General features: G+C 43.8%; 1 protein-coding gene across 2 annotated transcripts in view; it reads left to right on the top strand.

Annotated features, from left to right (window-relative positions):
- Nucleotides 1–631: 631 nt before the first annotated feature.
- Nucleotides 632–23,340, top strand: part of LOC311225435 (serine/threonine-protein kinase/endoribonuclease IRE1-like) — a 68,585-nt gene continuing 45,876 nt past the window's right edge. Inside the window, exons 1-3 of one of the 2 annotated variants that reach the window (XM_084310715.1) lie at nt 632–680; nt 1,283–1,586; nt 18,652–18,765. In XM_084310715.1, coding sequence (XP_084166841.1) covers nt 1,488–1,586; nt 18,652–18,765 — 213 coding nt within the window. In that variant the 5' untranslated portion in view covers nt 632–680; nt 1,283–1,487. Of the gene's footprint in view, nt 681–1,273; nt 1,587–18,651; nt 18,766–23,340 lie in introns of those variants that run through there. The other variant, XM_084310714.1, reaches the window with a different exon arrangement.

Genomic DNA, 23,340 nt, shown 5'->3' on the forward strand with positions numbered 1-23,340 from the left:
GTTTATACAGTATGCCCCCCGCCCCCCCCCCCCCCCCAACCACCTCCAATGTAAATTACCCAGTATGGTTGTCAATATCCCAATGTACCCAACCCCCCCCACCCAACCTCCAATGTACAGTTTCTACGTCAAATGTATATACTCCCTTTTCTTGACTCCTTCTGTATCACAAACAGTACTGTATTTGCAAATCTGGTATGTCATAAATGTATAGATGTAGCAGTACTGACTATCTGTATGTCATGTATGTCATATATGTCTATATGAATTGAAAATGGGGGACCCTGATGGAAACAAGACAAACGTCTTTCTCAGGTCTGCATCCCCTTAACAATTGTATGTATTGAGCCGTACTGTATTGTACCCATTCTGCAATCTGTTAAATAAAGTTTTCATTCATTCATTCATTCAAATAGACCGCGCAGGCTGGCAACCTGATCGCTGCGCAGGCTGCTAATAAACTGCGCTGATATGCTGAAAGAGTATATGCGCGTTCACGAGGTGTATGCGCGTCCACGATCGCTGCGCAGGCTGTTAAACTGCGCTGATAGGCTGATAGAGTGTATGCGCGTTCACGAGGTGTATGCACGTCCACGCGAGGTCTATGCGCGTTCACCAGAGGGGGGTAGGTCATAACTTGGCGGCGGGTCCGAATTAGGCACGACACCGGTCTGCTTGAGGTAGGTTCCCATTGAAGTGTAGCTCTGCTATTTCACTAATTTCTCTGGTTAGAATTTGTCTAAACATTAAACTGCAGTAACCTAGTGCATAATGCTCACTGTATTACATAACGTAATGATAGCTGTGTTGGTTTGACCGCTGGTATTGGTTCTGTATGTGTGTTGCGTTTGCAAATGTTGGAACTGGAGGAACGTGTTTTGGCGCGAATACTTTCTTTGTACAATAATCTTGAGAAGGAAGTCTAATGTACCGTTTTATGTTACACATGCAGGTCTACCAGATGTACAGTGACCAGGAAAACACTACAGCTGTTTCTATTTCATGTCTTTTTATAGGTATGTGGCTTCATACGTAATGCAAACATGTTATATTCGACGTCATTGCTGAAAATCCACTGATGCACTTCCTGCTATGTCCAGCAGGTCGTGCAAGTTTACCAATTTGGTGTATAGACTTGCAAATTAATGGTATGATACTGTGTAATGGAAAGTAGTGGGTTTGTTATTTTAATTGTTATGAGAATGTAAAATACATGTACTTTTATAAATACTGTGTCATTGAGACATTATAAAAGGAGCAGTGTTGTACCGGTCTGCTTGAGGTCTACCAGATGTACAGTGACCAGGAAAACACTACAGCTGTTTCTATTTCATGTCTTTTTATAGGCAATAAACAGTCGAAAGCAGTTCCGTCTCTTCAATCTCTGACCAGATGACAACCGTTACACGGACACAGTGTACCTTGAGGAGCGAGAAGAAGTAAGATTAGTCTTAACAGCGGTTAAGCGGTTGTCCACGGGTCAGGACATGGCCAAAAACAGCAGCACCAATCGGGGCCAAAGGGAAGATGCCAAGACACTGCCAGGAGGGCCCCAGCCCGCCACCCGCACCAGGAACCCCAACTCGGTGAGTGTTACCCAGTCTACAGGGAATACTGTAAAGAAATACAAAAAAACTAAACAAGATAAAGTCTTTAGCATGGTTTTCAAAGTTTCCATTCCTCACTTACAGTAAGTGCATGGCAGCAGGTGAACTGACATGATGACAGTGCAGATAAAAGACAGATTATAGCACATATTTTGGTCAGATTAGACAGTATAGGTATCGGTAGGGATGCACCAATACTGATACTAGCATGGAATATCGGTCAGATACCAGACTAAAGTTGAGATGTTCTTAAAGACCAAAAGTGACATGTTCATATATAGGCTACAATATAAGAGACACGTGGCAGCAAGATAATACTGCAATAATATTACTAACTATAAACGCATTCGGTATTCAGTGCACTGATGTTAAAATGTTAGTAAATCACAATGCTTGTGTTAATAACCACACTGGACTGATCTAAATGTTAGTAACCAGTTAATAATATAGCCGCAAGCGGTGATATTCAAGCCAATATTGATCATTAGGATTGCAAAATAACTTCACACACACAGTTCAGCAGTGTTATGAAACATGTCCTGCACGTTTTGTAATGTTTCGATAAAGAAACTTTGATTTATAGTCCGATTTGTATTATGCCATGCCCATCTTTTAGCATTGTAAATGAAAACCACGCAAATTTAAACCACACCACCTGTGTGGGACTGAAAACTAGTTTCCAGTCTGACTGGTTATTGCTACTGGATTATGATTATGATTATGATAAATTCCACCTGCATGGCCCCCATACTTTCTTAACCGGTTGGTTCTGAATTCTCTTCACACCCTGATATAGACCGTGTCTAACTTGACAACATAAACATTCTAAATGGTTCCTTGCAGGGCTTGGATCACAGCCTAGTTAAGGCTTGTTTGTTGCAACCATTCTTCATTGCACACTGATGAAGGATGGTCGAAAACGTTTTGTGCATATTAAAACAAACGTTCTGTATCGTATGGCTCCGCTCGGCGTCACTACTGCACTGTACCTCGCTTGTGCACGCGCACTGAATAAAAATTCCACAATGTATCTTTACATCCCAATATTCGTCTGACCACACCCCTATCAGCTTACCTCATAAGCAGGTGTGTGGCCACCTACTCGCCTCCTTCTTCGCTTTCACCACAAGGAAGTGCCTTCGGTAGATCCCCACTTGACGAGGTTGCTAGTTGAAGAAAGTTGAGACGTGTTTACATTGTGCTTATTTTTTTCTTCTCATAAATATTCAAGAGAAAAATCTAAGTCATAATGTCTACCTCGGAGAGTCGTAGACCCACTCTTCACCAGCGGTTCTCCATTCCCGCCTCCGTTGTGCGTTCTGGTGCGGGGCTGTTGCCACTTTCGTGGTTGCCAGCCAAGCCCGGGAGGCAGCCGATGGGTAGTTTGCCTCTCCGAGGAGCCGGTGCACCGGTGCCGTCGCCCCGGCGATGGCCTGGTCCCGGCTCTGGTTCCTCTGCTTCCGGGGAATCGTCCGTTCTTGAGCGGCCGGTTCCTTTGGTCCCGGAGGATTTGCGACGCAAACTTTTCGCGTCTGCTCGTTCACGTCGCAAGATGGTGTCCTGCAGACGCGAACGGCCTGGGTTTGGGGAATTGCTGGAGACCAGCGAGGATGCGTCGGTCTCTGCATGCCCTATGGAAACAGAGGATTACATGGTAGAGTCGGACAGATTTTTGTTTGAAGGCCCAGTGGAGGCGAGTATCCCACCCGTCCAGGTAACACTGGAGGGGGGTGAAATGTCTCCTTGGGGCGCCTTGTTCGAGGATGTCGGGGAACCACCTCAGCCTCATCGGCAGGATGCCCTGCTATCAGCCACATCAGACTGTGGCTCCTCAACCGATCGAAGCCTGCTGCATGTGAGGGATGCGGGTTCGGTGGAGGAAGGTCTGCAGGGGGAACTGCAGGCTTTGGTCCCCCGAGCTCATGGCAGTAGCGGCCGCTGCAAACGGCGTGCCGCTGCCGCAGCCATTGCCTGCTCCTGCCCCCGATGATCTCATAGGTCATCTCTGGCAGCGTCGCCCGGTGAGAGGGGTGGACGTTGTCTACCCATTTTTCCCCTCAATGGGGGCCTATGTTCGTCGGGGCCAGGTGGTGTCTCACATCATGGGCCTTACTCCCGCCTACGTACCAGTTACGCGGGTGGCAGGGTTGGTTGAAGGTATGAGAGAGGGTGTGCCACGGCTTGATAGGCCGATGGCCGCTCTCCTCTGTCCGGATGTGGTGTGGGAACCGTTATGCAAGCCGGTTCTCCAGGGAAACTCGGCTAGGCGATTGGCGTATTGGAGTGACCAGTCGTTCGTCGCGGGTACACAGTCGCTGGCTGCTGCGTCTAATGTCGCACAGCTGGCTAGATTTGTATCTGGGATAATGACGGGCGGCACGGAGCTGACCGCGGTACAACATGATCAGCTCACCCAGGCGGCAGGAGCTGTCCTGCATCTGACTCAGGTGCAGGCCATAGCCGCTGGGAAAGTGCGCGCCCTGGCTACTCTGATCCAGCGCCACCTTTGGCTGGAGCAGGCCCGTGTGCCAGAGAAGAAGAGAGACCCTCTTCTGACGGCCAACCTCTCCGATGCTGGACTGTTCGGGAAGGCCCTGCAGCTGATGACCTCAACATGCAGAGAGATGGCAGAGGAGAGATCTGTTCTCCAACCCCATTTTCCGCCTCCCGTCCTCGCCGGTGGAGTCAGAAGGCTTCCACGACGTCGAGCTACCTCCGCCGTGCCTACCACTGCCTCCGCCGCCACTGCTGGCCCGTCAAAGAAGGCCAGGAGGAGAGACGGTGTACTGCTGCAGCCGGCCCATCTACGACCGGAGGAGACGGTAGGGATCGACGAGACCAGCAACCGATTGCCTACCGTCCCTCCGGGGCTTCTCGGGTGGCAAAGCCCGAGCGGCTCGAGGCAGCAGACGCCGCTAAATACAGTGACTTTTTCCCCTGTGGTCCCCTCTGTACCCCTCCCCGGCCCTCTCATATATTATTGTTGCCTAAATAAAAAGTCCCCTTAAAGGGGGACTGTATTTTTTGGCTAAACAAACTGTGTTTCTTCACCTAAACATATGATGAGGTTGCGAAATGTGAATCTGCATTTGTATACATTGAGGGATGAGTTACGTTCGTGTTATGAGATTAAGCAAGGTCTGCAGCATACACTCAGTTATAGAAAGGTTTCTATCTTGGCCTGACGCTCCACATGCAGGTAGAAGCTGGTTGTATGATCTGTTGCTTACACACAAAGTAATGTTGATCCACAACACTGTTGTGTTAGTTGCAGTAATACTCGTATACACATGTTCCATGGCCTAGCCGTTATACTCTCTGTTTTTCTATGTACAACATGGAATGCGGGTGTAGGATTCACACACACACACGACTTGGTTTTGTTGTAAACCCTGTTCACAGTCTGTGGGTAGCGTGCATTGTATTAGCTTGCGCTATGCATTAGCATTCTACCAAAGGTCTCATATGCTACAGTTGTTATTGTGTGTAGGGGGAAGGGTTTTTGTGAGGGGGTGCCGAATAAACCCCTCCTTCCCACTTGATTGGTCAAGGGGGTTTTCTCATCTCCTGTTGGGCCAGTCAGGGCCAAGCCGTTCAATGCCTTGGCTGGGGAGGGGGGGGGGGAAGGGTTGTCCTGACGCGGCTCCTATTACAAACAGGAGTTGTGTTACAAAGGGTCAGATTTAACCGAATATATATATTTATTACTTGAGATATATTGTATAATATTTGTATATCGTCTGATATCCCTTGTATATTCTTTGTACATATACACGGAATATCCCTTTACCTAGGTACAAGCCAGACCATAATATTCGTTCTCCTATTGGACAGCGACCCCCCTAGGCGCCACGGCCATACCCCCAATGCCGAGTTCAAAGCCACCGCCAAGGCTTGTCTCAACATGCCCAGGTTTGCGCAGGAATACGAGACAGAAATGAGGTTGGCACTAGATTATTCACCTTACGTATAAATACGGCGCAGGTGGATACAGCAGTTAGTTACCCTCAAACGTTAAAGCCTTCACCACGAGTCAACGACCAAGTGAAGTGAGCAACTTTGCGTCTAAATAGAGCACTTATAACCGCGTGCGAATAGGATAGTAAAAGTGTCAGAGCTTAGTGAAATAACGTCAAGTTCGACCTAGTTAATGTGAAGTACCGTGCACAGGAGAATCTACACCGGTGAATGCAGAGCCTTTTCCGGCTGGATTATTATTGATTTTGGTACCGTGGTTGCTGGAGCAGAGAACCGTCTACCCCGCTGCTGTGTGGGATTTACCCGTGAGGAGCATCACTCGAGCCCGTCTCTAGGAAGAGGCTGGCTGGCTTTCACCTATGCTGTCGCGCATACTTGGATTATAGCTGCTGCTTTCGTCTGCCGATCGAGGGGAGTACATGTACCGCCTCCCGTAGCTGGAGCTTATTGATTCCTCGTTGATCCAGACTTTTGCATTCGAACATTCCTCTCCCCTGCTGGCTTACAACCGGAGGGAACCCCTTAGTATCTCCAGCTGACCTACGAGTGTGCCCTATATAATTCTTATGCTACAGGTGGTATTAATTATCCCCTTCGTAATATGCTCATGGACTTACGCTCTTGACCTATTCATGCACATTCTTCGCCTTACAAGCGCAACTCTCATTCTTAATAAATGTAAGATAATCTTGGTGCTCTTCTAATAAATACTATAAATAGTACTTTCTTCGTTAAGCCGTGTTATTGTGGGGGTGTTCATCACATATACTTGTGTACTGTATGGCCAGTAGTAATGTACATAACGCAGTAGTGGTTTAATGATACCATACTTATTCAATACAGTCAGGGAATTGTACCCCTCAGTTACAAGTTGTGTGCGGGGTTTCCCCCCGTCATAGCATACGAGTACGTTGCTATGACGACGGCTTCCGTGAGTTAGATCTTTACGTAAGGTCTGTGGTGTCAAAGTGTCGGGTTAGAGCGTAGGACTTACGGGTCTGCTACGCTCGATTTTATGTGTAACTTGAGTCAGTTTGTCACGTGACTCACAGTTGCCATGTCTTTTTCATGCTACGACTCATGTGGGAAGGCTTTCTGGGGAATTTCGGTCTAAACCCTCTAAGTAAGGGGTGACTGGATGTAAAAATATAAACAGTTTTTACTCCCGGCAGTGTAGACTGGGATTCATGCTGTTGGTGCTTCCTTCTTTTTTATTAAAAAGAGTTGGGGTTAGGAAGCATCACACCCCTCTTGTCGTTCCCCTGGGGATTAAATGACAGGTCTAAATAGCCTGTTTATTGATGTGGTTGTGTCCCGACGCACGCATAGTGCTAGCTCGGGGTGTTCTGTTGAACATCAGGCGACTGACTGGCACGCCTTGGTTGCTTGGGGTTAAAACAGCGTTTTTATAAAGCAACTGGGATGGAGGTTTTTCCTCTTCCGACGACCTGTGTTGGTTGTCGACGGATTCTCGTTCATATCTGGGGGATGATGACGGAATGGATCTGAACATATGTAGAGGGGTCTCACGCCCTGGGGGTGGGCCACCGGGCGCGGTTCGCACCGAATGGCTGGGTGGCGCCTTCTTTTCATGTTTTAAGATCAACACGCATATCTGCCCCTTCTCCTGGAGTAGGCATGTCGGCGTGGTTAGGGCACGGGACTGGTTCTGGTCACGCTGGTCCGGATCAGTTAAACCCGTTGTCCGCCGGGGATGCAGATCTGCAGTTCTGGTACCCTGAGGGACTTGGGCTTTTTTCAGGGGGAAAAATGCCAGGTCGGTCCGGGTGTCACAGGGTTAGGCGCTATGGAGACCCTTGTTGGGTACATTTTGTACTCCGCACTGTCGTAATGGCTTACGGCCATGCCAACCGGTACACGCCCGATCTCGTCGGATCTCGGCCGCTACGCAGGTTGGTCCTGGTTAGTACTTGGTTGGGAGACCGCCTGGGAATACCAAGTACGGTGTGCTTGGGGCTGGTTCTCCGTTCTTTCACTCTTCTCTCACGCATGGCGAAGAGGGGCCTGTTGGGGTGGTCTTTGACCTCCTCTGGTGACCCTGTGCTTCCCGTATCGCCGGGCCCGGTCCGAAGTAATGTTTCGTCGACCCGTAGGCCTGGGATAACCCTGTTGGAAACTGAAACACTTATCCTGCGGTAGTATGCCCGCAGATAAAACATTTGACGCTATAGGAGAGGAGACTGTTGTGGTCTTGGTCCATGAAACAACTATTACTTGGCATTTATAGGACAGCACGCCTCAAAAAGAATTAAATAAACCAAACAAACATCACAGGTCCATATGTCCGTGGTGAAACTTACGTGCTGTGATTGCTGGCTGCTTTGTCACTATGAATTGAAAATGGGGGACCCTGATGTAAACAATGAATGAATAAATGAAAACTTTATTTAACAGATTGCAGAATGGGTACAATACAGTACGGCTCAATACACACAATTTTATAAGGGGATGCAGACCAGAGAAAGACGTTTGTCTTGTTTACATCAGGGTCCCCCATTTTCAATTCATAGTGACATTTATGACATACAAGACATACATGACATCATGACATTTATGGCATAGGGACATACACAACATACATAACATTTATGGCATAGGGACATACATGACATACAGGTATTTAATACTGTTACATTTGTGACGTATACGATATTTAAATATACAGTACTGTTACCCATAGATCCTGACAGAGTATATACATATGATGGGGAGGGGACTGTACATTAGGAGGGGGTGGGTGGGTGGGAGAGAAATATACATACGGCGGGGAGAGAATATATACATGCGGTGGGGAGGAGACTGTCTATTAGACAAACGTCTAGACAAACAAGACAAGACAAACGGCTTTCTCTGGTCTGCATCCCCTTAACAATTGTGTGTATTGAGCCGTACTGTATTGTACGGTATGTCACTCTCTCTGTTTCAAACTGAGCCCTTGTGTCTTAGTTTTATGTCACTCTCACATGGTGCATTTCCAGAGTTCTAGATGTGGTGTGTTAATTATGTAGATTCATGTAGTAATTTCATCCATGTCATCAGTTCATCAAGAAGAACACAGCTTTCGACAACCCCCCCACCCAACCCCACCTACCCAACCTCCTCCAATGTACAGTTTCTACGTCAAATGTATATACTCTCTTTTTTATACTCTTTTTGTATCACAAACAGTACTGTATTTGTAAATCTGGTATGTCATAAATGTATAGAGAAGTACTGTCTATCTGTATGTCGTGTATGTCATATTATGTTATGATGAATTGAAAATGGGGGACCCTGATGTAAACAAGACGAAAGTCTTTCTCTGGTCTGCATCCCCTTAACACTTGTGTGTATTGAGCTGTACTGTATTGTACCCATTCTGCAATCTGTTAATAAAGTTTTCAATCAATTCATCCCTGCATAGTTGAAAACATTCACACTTCTCTGATATCAGGGTTGGTTCTATTGGAGCAGATCATCTCGTGTCCGTACACTTTTGAAACAAGTCGGACTGAATACAGAGTATCTTATCTGAACTGAACTGAGCTACGTTTGGAACGACAGTGAATGATTTCCCCAAGACTGCAGGCAAGCAGGGGTTAGAAATGGGTGCAACCTGTTATGTGTCCATTAGATGGCATCACAGTGTTATTAATTTAGGTTAGAACACATACATTCTAACCTACTTACTGTAGCTGCTTACTGCTCAAGAAAGTAAATAGGTTATAAACCAGGCATCACATCCAGTATGAACTACCTACTAGTATTTACTACTACTACTACTACTACTACTACTACTACTTACTACTACTACTACTACTACTACTACTACTACTACTACTACTACTACTACTACTACTACTACTACTACTACTACTACTACTACTACTAATAATAATTTATTGAATTGAATTGAAAACCATTATTTATCCCTGTAGGGAGATTCAGGTGTCCATCACAACATCAATAGCATTAGTACATGTTAAAAACAAAGACAAACATAATAAATAGAGCTAAAATAGAGCTAAAAACAAGTGCTGAAGGAGAGAAAAAAAGAGTCCATATAGCAGATCACCTAATCCGTGGCGGTTAGCCCGTTCTAATAATAATAATAATAATATGATAAGCCATGTATTGTTTTTTAGAATGATGAACTATGTTATTATTTGAAATCAACACTAAAGTGAATGTATGTGCAGTGGATCATCTTAGTCCCCTGTAGCCTAATGCCGTTGTTTTTGGGCACCATGTTAGGCTCCAACCTAGGCTGTTCAGCTTTCCTTACCATATTAAGCTCCCACATGTAGACTATCAGACAGTTCAGCTTTCGTCGCCATGTTATGCTCCAACCTAGGCCAGACAGTTCAGCTGTCATCACCATGTTAAGCTCCCACCTATAGACTATCAAACAGTTCAGGTTTCCTCACCATCTTAAGCTCCAACCTATAGGCTATCAGACAGTTCAGGTTTCCTCACCATCTTAAGCTCTAGCCTAGGCTATCAGTTCAGGTTTCCTCCATCATATTATTTATCTTGTTGGATAACACTGGCCCGTAGGTCCCACGAAACCGTACATTGTGACAGGACCCGGGTTTGGCTTTTAAATCATTTAGATTTAAAGCCCTCCTGTTGCCACATTACACCCAGTGTAGCCTAATTTTGAATTAAGCATCACATGATTAATGCACTCATTTCACCAGGAGGGATCAGAGCGCAGAGTGTGGCATCCATGGAGTAGGTACGAGGTTGTGCAGATCACCCAGTGTCAACATTGATCCACAGGTTGGTGTAATTCTGGGTGTGTTTGCTTACCGCTGTGATGGTGTGTTAAGGATTAATGCTGTCAGTTCAGGTGGTCACTGAAACATTTGGTCTTATGATAAATATTATTGAGAGTAAAAGCATTACATTGCAAAACCTGGCCATTGTGTGCTGTGGACCATTTATGTGAGCTATCAAGTTGAGGAAAGGCAGTCTGTTTTCAGGGCCGGCCCTAATGCATTTGGCATCCTTGGTGAGATTCTAGACTGGCGCCCTCACCAGGACCAATGCCCCTGCCTTTCTCTCTGGCATAACCCTCATCACTCATTACTAGCTAACATCATATCAATATACGCTATGTCACCTTCAACTGTACATTGGATTATCAACGAAACCTTACTTGGTCCCAAGAAGAGGGTCTCGTGTATTATTGGGTTTAATAGGACATTTATTGTACATTGGAGGGGGTTGCGTTAGGACATTTACAGGGGCCAGTTTCGAATTGCAGTCTCTCGTAGGTGCTCTTTGAGAGTGGTTTTGAAAGTGGGTAGTGATTCACATTCCTTTACATCTGTGGGTAGGGCGTTCCACATTGATGTGGCATAATTGCGAAACGTGTTTAGTCCCTTGTTTGAGCCGAATCTGGGTTTAACATGATTTGTGGAGCTCCCTCTGGTGTTGTGGTCGTGGTATTCACTGACCTTTGAATGATTGATTGATTGATTGCTCCATAACAACAACATCATTAGAATAGAATAATATGGGGCGGTCAGGTGGCGTAACGGAGATTGCGTTCGTCACCAAACCCCGGAGCGGCTGGATTCGCCTGTTCGAATCCAGCTCACAGCTCCGGGGTTGTCACCAGCTTGGCTGGCCGTTCACACTAATACAATTGGCAGTATTAGAGGGTGGGAGAAGCTGGCGGGGTGGGTCCGGGTCGTTGTAAACAGCAACTCCTACAGTTCGGTCGGGGCGCCTGCTAAGCACGGATAGGACCTGAGTGGGATAGTGTGATCCTTCCACACGCTACGCCCTCTCAGTGAGAATCCGCGCTGCCAGGTGAAAAAGAAGCGGTTGATTGGCTGGACGTGTGTCGGAGGAAGCACGTGGTAGCCTCCACTCTCCCAGACCGACTGTGGGGGGTAAGTGCGCAGCGACCAGGAAGGGGATTGGGAATTGGCATAACGACTAACATTGGGATGGGAGAAAATCGGAGGAAAATGGAAGGGGAAAAAAGATTAAAAAAAAAAAAAATAATAGAATAATAAGATACAAGGCAAAAGGGGAAAAGAAGAAAAAAACAGATAAGGTGAAAAAGAGTCCAGTTGTGATCGTTAATCAGATCTAGCAGATCTAGCAGATCTTGTACTATATCTATTGTGCTATATTTAATTTAGTTTATATCCCATCATTTTACTCAACCTCTTATACAGTCGTAGCCTACAGCCCTGGCCTATATTTTATTTCATAAATATATTATTCTATTATTATTATTATTATTATTATTATTATATTATTATTATTATTATTATTATTATTATTATTATTATTATTATTATTATTATTATTATTATTATTATTATTCTCATATTTCATTTTATTTTACTCCACCACTTTATTGTATTATCTGTCTGTTAATGTCTGTCCGCTAATGTCGCACCAGTAACGTCCAAAGCAAATTCCTTGTATGTGAAAAGTATACTTGGCAATAAAGACCTTTCTGATTCTGGTTGATTCTAACAGACCTCCCAGATCTCCAGATATGCAGTGGTTAGCCCGTTCCGGCTCTGCCTGGTTGATGAAGCTTGTTGGCTACTAACACGAAGGTCGGCCCGAAGCGCTTAGTGGTATGTCTGGGGGGATAAGTTATGACTGAACATGCTTCTCATTTCAGTCAGCTTATCATGGAGGGAATAGTGTACAGCTTCCTCCTTGTCGTCCCTTCTGCTACCACCTCCAATTATCACATAATCTACCGTATAGACATAGAATTCTGTAATAAATGAATATAAATGAACAAATGTGGTCTAATTTGTGTTGGTTCTTGACATGAAAATGTTTGAGAAGCACTGCTGTAGCCTGTAGGTGACCCCCTATATGGCCCATAGCACTGTCCCTGACATGTATTTACACTTACATACTTGTATTTATTCGGCAGCAACACAAACACTTCTGTTTTTGGAGATTGCACATCATAAATGGATAATCTTTCGGCCCAGAAGAACCACAGAGTAGTAATTTTACATGAATCATCAGCTGTGGGATGACACGACAGCATGACTGGCCATATGTTGGGTTCACAAGTTTAGCTTATTTCCCTTGCTTTCAACAGTGAGGCGCGCTGTACGGTAAACTAATCTGGCTCTGGGCAGTGATCCCACACGCCATCAGGGGACTGAAGCCTATTAAGGACGCGCACTCAACGAGGGACCATGAGGGGGGGGGGGGGCAATATAAACTTGATAACAATCCCGACAACAAACCCCCACTGTATCAGATCAAATCATTTACACTGCACACAACACAAATCAAATAATTTACACACAAAAAGCACATGGCACACACAATGACTGACTGAATGAATGCAACCACAAAAGAAAGATTATACCCCAACTGAAATGACTGATCATAGGTGTAGCCTATAGCATAGACGATTTATCATAAGAGGGTAGAGGGAATCAGTATTTGTAATTGTGAACTGTACTTGAGAACTGTTAAGACTGTCTGACTCTGGCGCAGTGTGTTACGACGGTTTGGACCATCATCACTTTTACTACTGTCTGATTAAATCCGGCCACTACTGTTCACTGCTACCTATTATCATTATTACTTTGCACTTTGTTCTATGTTCTATTATTATTACTACCTATCCTACCTGTACCCCCCCTCACTGGCTGTCGGCGCACGTCTCGGAGGAAGCGTGCGTTCGACATCAGGACACCCTTGTACCGACTCGTGGGAGAACATGCGTACAACAACCAGGTAGGGGAGGGGGGGAATTGGCACAACGACTAATTGGGACAGGGAGAAAATCAGAGAAAAATAGGAGAAAGAGATCAAAAATAAATAAATAAATAAAAAAAATTATGCTATGTTGGCACTGGCAGAGATGTCATCTGCTTTGTTTATGCAAAGAGGTTATTGATCAATATTATTTGTATGGTAACTAATCACCTTTTTCACAGTGTAATGGATATTCTAAGGGATAAGTTATCCTATGTACGCTTTACTTACTGCAGTGCTCCACTCTCTGTCTCACACCTGAAGTGTATTCAGCATCATGGATATAGCTGCAGCTGACCAGAAGAGTATGAAATCATATAAGAGAACCCTTTGGTATGAAACAGCAGCCAGCTGTGAATAGAATGAAAAACACTCTGATTTCTCATTTGAAACCTGACACCACTGTAAGACAATCTGTGTCTTTGGTATGAAACAGCAGCCAGCTGAGAATACAGTGAAAAACCCTCTGATTGGTCATGAAGCTGACATCACTGTTAGGTAATCTGTAAAATGTACCTGTAAGGTAAGCACCCATGTAAGATGAGCTTACAAGAAGTCCAAGACATTGTACAGAAAGCCCAATCAGCATCTGCCCCAGGGACAAGTTGTATACCTTATAAAGTATACAAGAGATGCTACTCCACAGGCTATGGAAACTTTTGCGGAGGGTCTGGACAAAAGGCATGATACCATCGTCCTGGGAAAGAGCAGAGGGCTGTTTCATACTGAAGATTAGTCATTTCCGGACCATTTCTCTCCTGAGCATCTTCTCCGTCTGGCTACCTACATGGCGAAGAACAAGTACGTTGATACAGTGTTTGGAACACAGATGTCCTCAATCAGCTGAACCAGGAGGCCAAGGAGAGCAAAGGCAATCTAATCTGGCTCGACCAACACAACACTACCATATCCCTCACCACATCAGGGGAATGATCACCGGCTACTTTGGAGGATTCAAGTTATGCTTCAAGACTGCCCATTTCACAACCCAGTGGCAGGACCTGGAAAAGGGAATTGTAACAGGCTCATCTCCCCATCTTGTTTATCATGGGAATTAATCTGTTCATAACAGCAGCGGGGACAAAATCCAGAGGGCTGATGACGGAGTCTGGCACCTGCCGACCTCCAATAAGAGGCTTTATGGATGACCTAATGACAACAACGTCATCCCATGTACAAGCGAGGTGGATCCTGAAGGCACTTGACGACGTGGCAACATGGGCAAGAATGAAGCTCAAGTCAAGGAAATCAACAAGCATGGTGATCAGAAATGGGAAAGTGACCAGCAAGTTCCAGCTCCAAGTCCAGGGAATGGAAGCCGCATATCCCGGACAGAGAAACAGGCAGATGAATGGCTGAGGAAGACAGAGGTATCCGGCTTACCAGGAAAGTTCAAGGCCTGGCACTTCCAGCATGGTCTACCCACCATGACTAATCTATGAAGTGCCTATGACATCAGTGGAAGGAGTCGAGAGGTGACCGAACAAACACCTTCGCAGGTGGTTTGGAATTCCACCAAGCATCACGTCATTAGGGCTATACATCACGTCTGGACAGTTACAGCTACCCCTATCATCAGTGGTCGAAGAGTTCAAAGTGCAGGGCTGTGATGATGTACAGAGACTGCAGCGATGAAAAGATCAGGATGCAAGTGGGCCGCTGGCTGTGGAACTTTGATCACAAGGACCTGCCCACTGACCAGTGGACGAAAACTCTTCCAACACCAATAAAGCTGCACAGCTGGGGTATGAGGGAGGACCCATTGTGCAGGTTATGTAGAGGGAGAAGCATGATGGCGCACATTATGGCGGGTTGCAAGACTGCACTTAGTCAAGGGAGATACAGATGGCATCATGACAGGATCCTCAGAGCACTGAGGCATGAGCAGAAGAGAAAGAAGAAGTGGCAGACCCATGTGAGACCAGCCCCATCCATCCAGTTCATCAGGGAGGGGGAGAAGCCACCCTCCTCCAAGAAGACCAAGAAGGGGCTCCTGCAGGGAGGGTGGCCCTGGGTAGAAAACGACTTTCCCCAGGTCCTCCAAATATCCCTGAGGCCTAACATGGTCATAATGTCTGAGGAGGTGAAGACGATCATCCTGATAGAATCGATGGTCCCGTGGGAAGACGGATGGAAACATCTTCTCTTGGCCAAAAGAACAGAAGAGGAAGTCATTAGTGTTTGTTCCTTAACTCCTTAACAGGCACTTGACTAAAAAAAACTATTCTTATCTACTGTATTTTGCACATCATTTAGAATTTCAATCTAAATTCATTAAAGGAATATCTTATTTTATAATCTCACACATATTTCAAAACTGAAAAAGATCCTATATTGAGTTGATGAGTTTAAATTTGTCCTCGTGTTGTCCTTGGGAACTTGGGAATTTAGTGCCCAAATTAGGTTTTTATTCTGGTTCAGACCTTGATGCAATGGTAGAATGTAAACCTCATTTGATGGCCTCATAAAGTCAGAGCCCCATTCATTGTGGAGCATCCCCATATTTTCCATCCCAGTGACATCACTGATTGGAGGGTTCTCTCTCTGATGTCTAGCTTTAGGAGAGAGTGGGGCGTGTTCACAAATACTTGTGAATTCTTCAAATGTATGGCATTTCCCTTTAACCCTGTGAAGCCCTAATGTAACTGAGGGGTACAATTCCCTGACTGTATTGATAAGTATGGTATCATTAAACCACTACCGCTTTATGTACTTTAATTACTGGCCATACAGTACATGATATATAAATATGATGAACACTTCCCACAATAAATCGGTTCCACACAAAGGTATAATTAAGTATTTATTGCAGCAAAAGGTACATAATATACTTCTCTATTATACTTTGGATGCACTTGTAAGGCAAAGGAATGTGCGTAGGCAAATCAATAATGAATGTCTATTCTCTGGTTACGCAGGAGGTAATTATACGACCTGAATCTTAGGGAATTATATCTATGGTGCACTGGTAATATATAGCGGGAGATACTGAAGGGTCCCCCCGGTTGTAAGCCAGCAGGGGTAGAGGATCTGTCGGTAGTAGAGAGTCTGGTCAACGATGACTAAGGAGACTCCAAGTACAGGAGACGGTGCAATAGTCTCTTGATCCACAGACGAATACAGCTGTTCTCCGTAGACTGTAGCTCCACAGTGAAGAAAGCTAGCCTGCCTCAGGCTCTCTGAGGCGCAGACTCGACGTGGCTCCTCACAGGGTAAATCCCACACACGTGTAGGCGTCGGCGATTCTCCGCTCCATAAATCACAGGACCAAAAGCAAATATAATCCAGCCGTAATGGCTATGCAGTCGTCGGGTAGATTAATCCAGTGTACATGTCCACACGCTCCTCGTCTAGGTCTCCTCGGGTGAAAGCGCCATGAAAGCAGCCCAGCCTGGATAAGCACTCTAGCTGGTACGAGGCAGCGTTGGTGATGCTGGTCACTGTAGAACTTTAGCCGCACGATACACTATACACAAATAGACTATTACTGACTTAATAGAAATATGTCGCACTCGACGGTATAGCGCCAAACTCTGACAATTCAGTTATTAATTCGCACGCGGTCTCAATGCTCTATTTGGGGCCAAAACAGGCCATACTTCACCGCACGTCGTATCGTGGGTGAGGCTTCAACTTCTTGGGTAACAACACTAAGTTTCTCTAAGACTAAGGGCTAAGCAAGACTAAGTGCTTCTGTATTCACCTGCGCCATATTTATATGCACGGTGAACAATCTAGTGCCAACCTCATTTCTGTCTCGTATTCTTGGGCAAGGCCGGGCATGTACAGACATGTCTTGACGGTGGCTTTGAACCTGACTCTGGAGGCATGGCCCTGGCGCCTGTGGACCGCTGTCCAATAGGAGAATGAAATATTATGGTCTGTACTAGGCTAAAGGGATATTCCGTGTATATGTACAAGGAATATACAAGGTATATCAAACGATATACAAATACTATGCAATATATATCAATCAATAAATATATATATTCGGTTTAATCTGATCCTTTGTAACACCTAATATAGAAAAACATTACCAAAAATACGTGTGTATTTAAATGACAGGATTCTGATGTCCTCGTACCATCTTAATGAAAAGTTTTGTGCATAACAATGAGTGACACTAATATATAAAATGTGGCTACATTGCTTCCCTTCCGCAACAAAAGAGTCCTTCCAGCTACTGTTGCTTGCAACATGGCTGCTTGCAATAACAGGCCGGCAGTGTTAGGTGGTGTGTAGGTCTGTTAGTCCACGAGAATGCTTGGGATGATAGTGGTGATTATCCTGTCATGAGTCATGACATGACATGAACGGTAGTATTTAAAGCCAGTGCTGAGCTTTGTGTAAAAGTGATACCTCAAATGATAGGCTCACTTCCCACTTCTCTCCGATTCTGCGTGGGTGCAATTTGTCTGAGAAGGAGTGAAAATGAATTTGCATACTGCTAATATAAGTGGTGTCACATCGTTAGTTAACAAGCCTGCATCGTTTGGCTCACTACTGTATGTGCCATCTGGGTGTTTGTGTTTGCAAGCGCTATTGTATGTGATCACCCCCGTTTTGTTTTGTGAACCGAGAAGCAATTGTTGGCCATTTAATTTCTCTAGAGATGACTGTATTGTTTATTAATGTCCTCCTTGTTCATTGACATGCCATCATGTACTGCAAATGAAGGTATTCTCTGTGTTTTCTTCAGGTGACTGTAACAGAAGAGGTCACATGAACTCTACAGATACAGTAGACATGTTATAAGTCTTGTTCACATGAGAATTTTGTTAATTTCATACACAACCAAATAGATAATTTTTATATCAACCAATAAGACCCCTGAGATTTCAGCATCTTTACTGTGGGAGACATTGAAGGTATATCTGAGGGGTGAGATAATCTCATATAGTGCCTATGAAACGAAGGTTAGAAAACGACAGATGAGTGACTTGACTAAGCAGATTAGTCAATTAGATAGCATACATGCTACTCAACCATCCTCGGATATCTATAAAGAACGTCTCTCCCTCCAAGCTAAATTTGATTTCCTCTCCTCTGCTTATGTGGAGGATCTAATGATTAAATCCAGACAGACTTACTATGAGCATGGAGACAAGTCTAATAAACTACTGGCCCATAAGTTAGGACAGGCCTCTGCCTCACATCAGATCCCCCACCCACTGGTTTAACTACGGATCCCAAGCTAATTAATGAAGAATTTAAAAAGTTTTATACCACCTAATATACATCTGAACAAACCTCTGACCCTTCTGCCTATGATAATTTCTTTAATTCATTGGATATACCACAGATAAACCCGGAGGCTGCCACGGGGCTGGAGGGACCAGTCACGATAGATGAACTCAGAGAGACCGCCTACCAGGGGGAAGGTTGCTTCCCACTATCATCTCTCCAGACCAAACAGGTTTTTATCCAGAATAAATATTCATTTTCCAACATTAGGCATCTCTTTAATGTTCTATATAGCCCTTCCTCCATAACTAGCCCGGAGGGTGTCATCTCACTGGATGCGGCCAAAGCTTTTGATGCACTACCCATCAACAGTTAAAATAGCCCTTACACAAACATTAAATAACAGACCTTTCATTATTACAAAACTACCTGGCTCACTGCCTGGCTGTTACAGTATTCTGCAGAGTGCCATCTGCCATTCCATTCGCCGCCTCCACTGTCAATCAGTTGTATCGCCTGGTCCCGCCTCCACCAATCACAAGCGGCAGCACGGCTCCATTGTGTGTGTGTGATCCGAGGGAGAGAGTCAGATAGTTCTCCAACTCTGTCGCAGACAGTGAAATCCTGGTTGTTCCCCACCCACCTAGGTTATCTAACTATCGTGCCGCGCCGCCGCCACAACTAGAAACAATGGCCTGAAAAAATTAAATAAAAAGTATAAAAAAAATTAAATTATAATTTTTTTAATTTTTTTTTATTTTTTATTTTTTTTATCTGTGCAGGCCAGGCCACCGGGAAAACTCCCGGTGCTCCCGATGGCCAGTCCGGGCCTGCCGCCTACTCTGCAAACAGGGAAGTGTCCGGGGCTAGATGGTTACCCTATAGAGTTCTACAGGAAATAATTTTATAAACTGGCACCCATTTTAATTGACATGTCAGATTCATTTAGGTCACTTAAGTTACCCCCATCCCTTACCCAAGCCTCGATTTCTCTGTTGCTAAAAAAAGATAAAGACCCCTTATCCTGTGGAAGTTATCGTCCTGTCAGTCAGTTGACGGTATATTTAAAGCTTTTATCAAAGCTCTTAGCTATGCGCTTAGAACCTGTCCTTCCCACCAATGTTCCCTCTAATTATTTTTTGGTCTGAGCAAACACTCAAACCTCCTAAGCAGACATCAGCAACTACTGAGCAACATACGTCACCTGCCGATTAACCGGTTAGTTGATAAGCGGCGGTTTGTAAAAAATCTGAGAATCTTAATTTCCCTTAATGTCTAACATAAAAATATATTCATTTTGCTGATACACAGAGAAATAATACAAAAAGGCATATTATATTCCTTAATCAAATATTTATTTGACCATTGATTGACGATACAGAGCATAGTCCTTACTTTGGCTGGGTTGGCGGCGGCGGTGTGAGTCGTGTCACTAACTTTTGTCTTTTTAGGAGGCTGACTCGTCATTATTTTATTAAGTGAATTATAATGCGACTTCAAGGGTGACCATATTGTGATTTTTTTTAAAGAGGACACTCTGCCTTCAGCCTCAAGATACTTAATCAAAGTTTACTCAAAGATGCCTTATCATTATAATATATTTAAAGTATACCTCCTCTGTATGGATATAAAATCATTGTTTATATTATTTTATATAACAAAATAATATCTCTCTATAACCAAAGTTACTCAACATGCTGTATTATGCCTAAAGTAATCTATCTGACAAATCTCAAGAAAATAACTAAATCAACCTATGACAAAATAATATATATTTTCAAGTCTTACTGGACAAAATAAATAACAAGAAAAATATGATGTAATGTTCTAAATCAGCGGTTCTCAACAGGGGTTCCGCGGCACACAGGGGTTCCGCGGAGAGCTGTCAGGGGTTCCGCGAGATGCCTGGCAATGTTCTTTAAAAATATAGAATGACAACAGTCTTATTTTGAAAATCCTATAGCGGGTCTCATTTATGCCCACGCGCAGCTCCAGCTATAATAACTAGGCTCCAAAAGCTAGCAACATTAAGGTCATTATGATACTCTTATTTTGAAAATCCGTGGTGTCGTGACTCATATCCGCTCCAGCACACAGCCAATAGGATGCAGCTGAGCAGTGAGCAGTAGCGTCTCTCAGCTCAGCAGCAGCAGACAGCAGTAGCGTCTGGATCTGGAACGCGGACATTGAAACACAGCAAGGGTAGTGTTTTTGCGACCCAAAACAAATCCCTGCTGTTTTATTCCGCAACGGGTCAAATGCATATAACATGCTTTGCAATCCTTGCCATTCCTTTATGACCACGTTGTGTTTAAGACCGGAATTAATGTCCCGTTACCATAAGCTAACAACAAGCTAAAGCCCTGTTCAGAGCGACAGAGAACAGCAGGGTGGGGACTTGGAAGGATGACTGGGAAGGAGGGGGGGGGGGGGGGGGGCATTCTCCCTCTATGTGTGTGCGTTTGAAAAGATGATGAAGTCAGACTACTATATTATATTGATAGTAAATGTACTGAGGGTGGACAGACAGATTATGTTGATATTTAAACATAAAAAATACAATACATAATAAATGTATCCATGATCATCATGCAACATAAAACAATTGCAGGAACGGTTTGGGAGAGGAAGGTGTTTTAGGTTGCGTGTTCCAAAAAATGTACTTAAAGTTTAAAGCTCAATATATCAAAACGTGGCACTTTATAGTGAACATGCACTTTATAGTGAATCCTAATTCTTTTTGGATTACAGAAAATTATCCCTAAAGTGCTATCTGTTGCAGCTGCACTGTTTTCCATGAAAATACCATATTTGGATAAGTTTGACCATTTCTAAAAATCTGAAAATCATTATTTAATAAAACACAGAAAAGGATCACCAAGTTACTCTGGATAAAAAAAAACTTTACAGACAACATTGAGACAAAGCTTCCTGACACATCTCCATCCAAACTCTTGGAAGAACTCATTGAAATCTCATCTGATACCACCTGGAGAGCTAGTTTCAGAGTGTGGTGCTGAGTACCAAGTATCTCATGATGCTGCAGTTAAGGTGTTGATACCATTCAGCCCCACATATCTGTGTGAAGCTGGCTTTTCATCCATGACAGCTCTGAAAACAAAATATAGGGCCAAGTTGAGCCTTGATGATGACATGCGTGTTGCCTTGTCAAAGATCTCCCCACGTATTGACCGTATTATTAGCCAGCAGCAGCGGACCTCGCATTGAGCTAGAAATGTCCACTGAGTGAACAAGTGCTTATTTTCTGTATTTATTTATATTTTTTGAGAAATGGTAACTTTTCTGTATTTAAAAAAAATACATGATTTTCTGTTTTTGAGAAATTGTCAAACGTATCCAAATATGCTATTTTTATGGAGAACAGTGCAGCTGCAACAGATAGCACTTTAGTGATCCTTTTCTGTATTTAAAAAAAAAACGTTTGTCATCAGATTCAGATTCAGACAACTTTATTGATCCCGCGTGGGGCAATTCATATTTGCAGATTCACCAACAAGCAACAAAGACAAACAAACAACAAAACATCTCAACGACAGCACGGCAAATAAAGAGTCATTGTATCATCATTGTAGCAAAAAAGACAGGACCGGGAAAGTCTTTATCGTATGTAGGGGTGCCCTGGAATATTTTATTGAACACAGGGGTGCCTTGGCAGCAGAAAGGTTGAGAACCCCTGTTCTAAATAATACCTCTTCTGTATTAGAAAATCCAGCTTTAAAAAATATATCTTTATCTTTTCAATGTAATGTAAATTATAAAACAGAAACCTCACAAAGATACTAATTTAAAAGTGCACTATGCAGTTTCAGATTTGTTGCAATTAGTGTACTAAACTAATTTATTACACACATAATCCTTAGAATGATTGTATCATAAGCATTTATCAAACCAAAACATCATTTTCAGGCATCAAAATAGTTTTCAATTATTTTCTTTCTCTCTCTGTATAGCTGCATTCTTCAATCAATTCGGTCAACTTTGCCATCAAACTCTCGCCTCGCACTGCTTTGTTTGTAATGTTTTGCTGTGTCCATGTGAGCTTTGAGATCGCCAGCACCTTTATTAGACACATAAACATTATGGTCAAGCTTTGCACGCGTTGCACTCCGCTTCCAATTAGTCTCGACCGGGATGATAAATTGGACATTTTCTCTGCAGTTCACCTGTAATGTACATTTTCGCGTTTGCATTGTGAGGAGCCAGCAATGCTGGTCGGATCTGTCCACTTCCTCATCTGTTGTGTGTGTCTGTGTGAGCGTGCAGTAGCGCTGCCCACAAAGCACTGAAAGCGGGGCTTCTCTTGGTAACGTCACACGCAACAGGTTACCGTTAGGGATGTCCCGATCAAATTATTTTGCTCCCGATCCGATCCCGATCATGTGATTTTGAGTATCTACCGATACCGATCTTTCCCGATCCGATCAACAAAAATATATATATTTTTTATTTTTATTAAATTTTTTATCCCAATTTCTCACATTACATTCACCCTGAATGTTGACGTTATCGAGGTGAAAAGTTAACTTCATTCAAACGAGGCATTGCAATCCTTGACATAAATCATTTGATGTATAATTAAATCAAAGGAAATGCGTTTGGGTTTGAGAGTGTGGCTGGTCTGCCGTTCTGCAGCTGGATACTATTGGTTTGTTTTGGCAAAATTCTTCTGCTCTGTGTGACAATAAATAAATGAATGATGATATGCAATTTAAAACCAAAACTAAGGCCTCAGTATGAGTTTAAGACGTGAACATGGTCATCTTTGTTGAATTAAAAAAAAAAAAAA

The sequence above is a fragment of the Notolepis coatsorum genome, assembly GCF_963971535.1.
Source record: "Notolepis coatsorum genome assembly, chromosome: 3".
In the NCBI taxonomy this organism is placed as follows: domain Eukaryota; kingdom Metazoa; phylum Chordata; class Actinopteri; order Aulopiformes; family Paralepididae; genus Notolepis; species Notolepis coatsorum.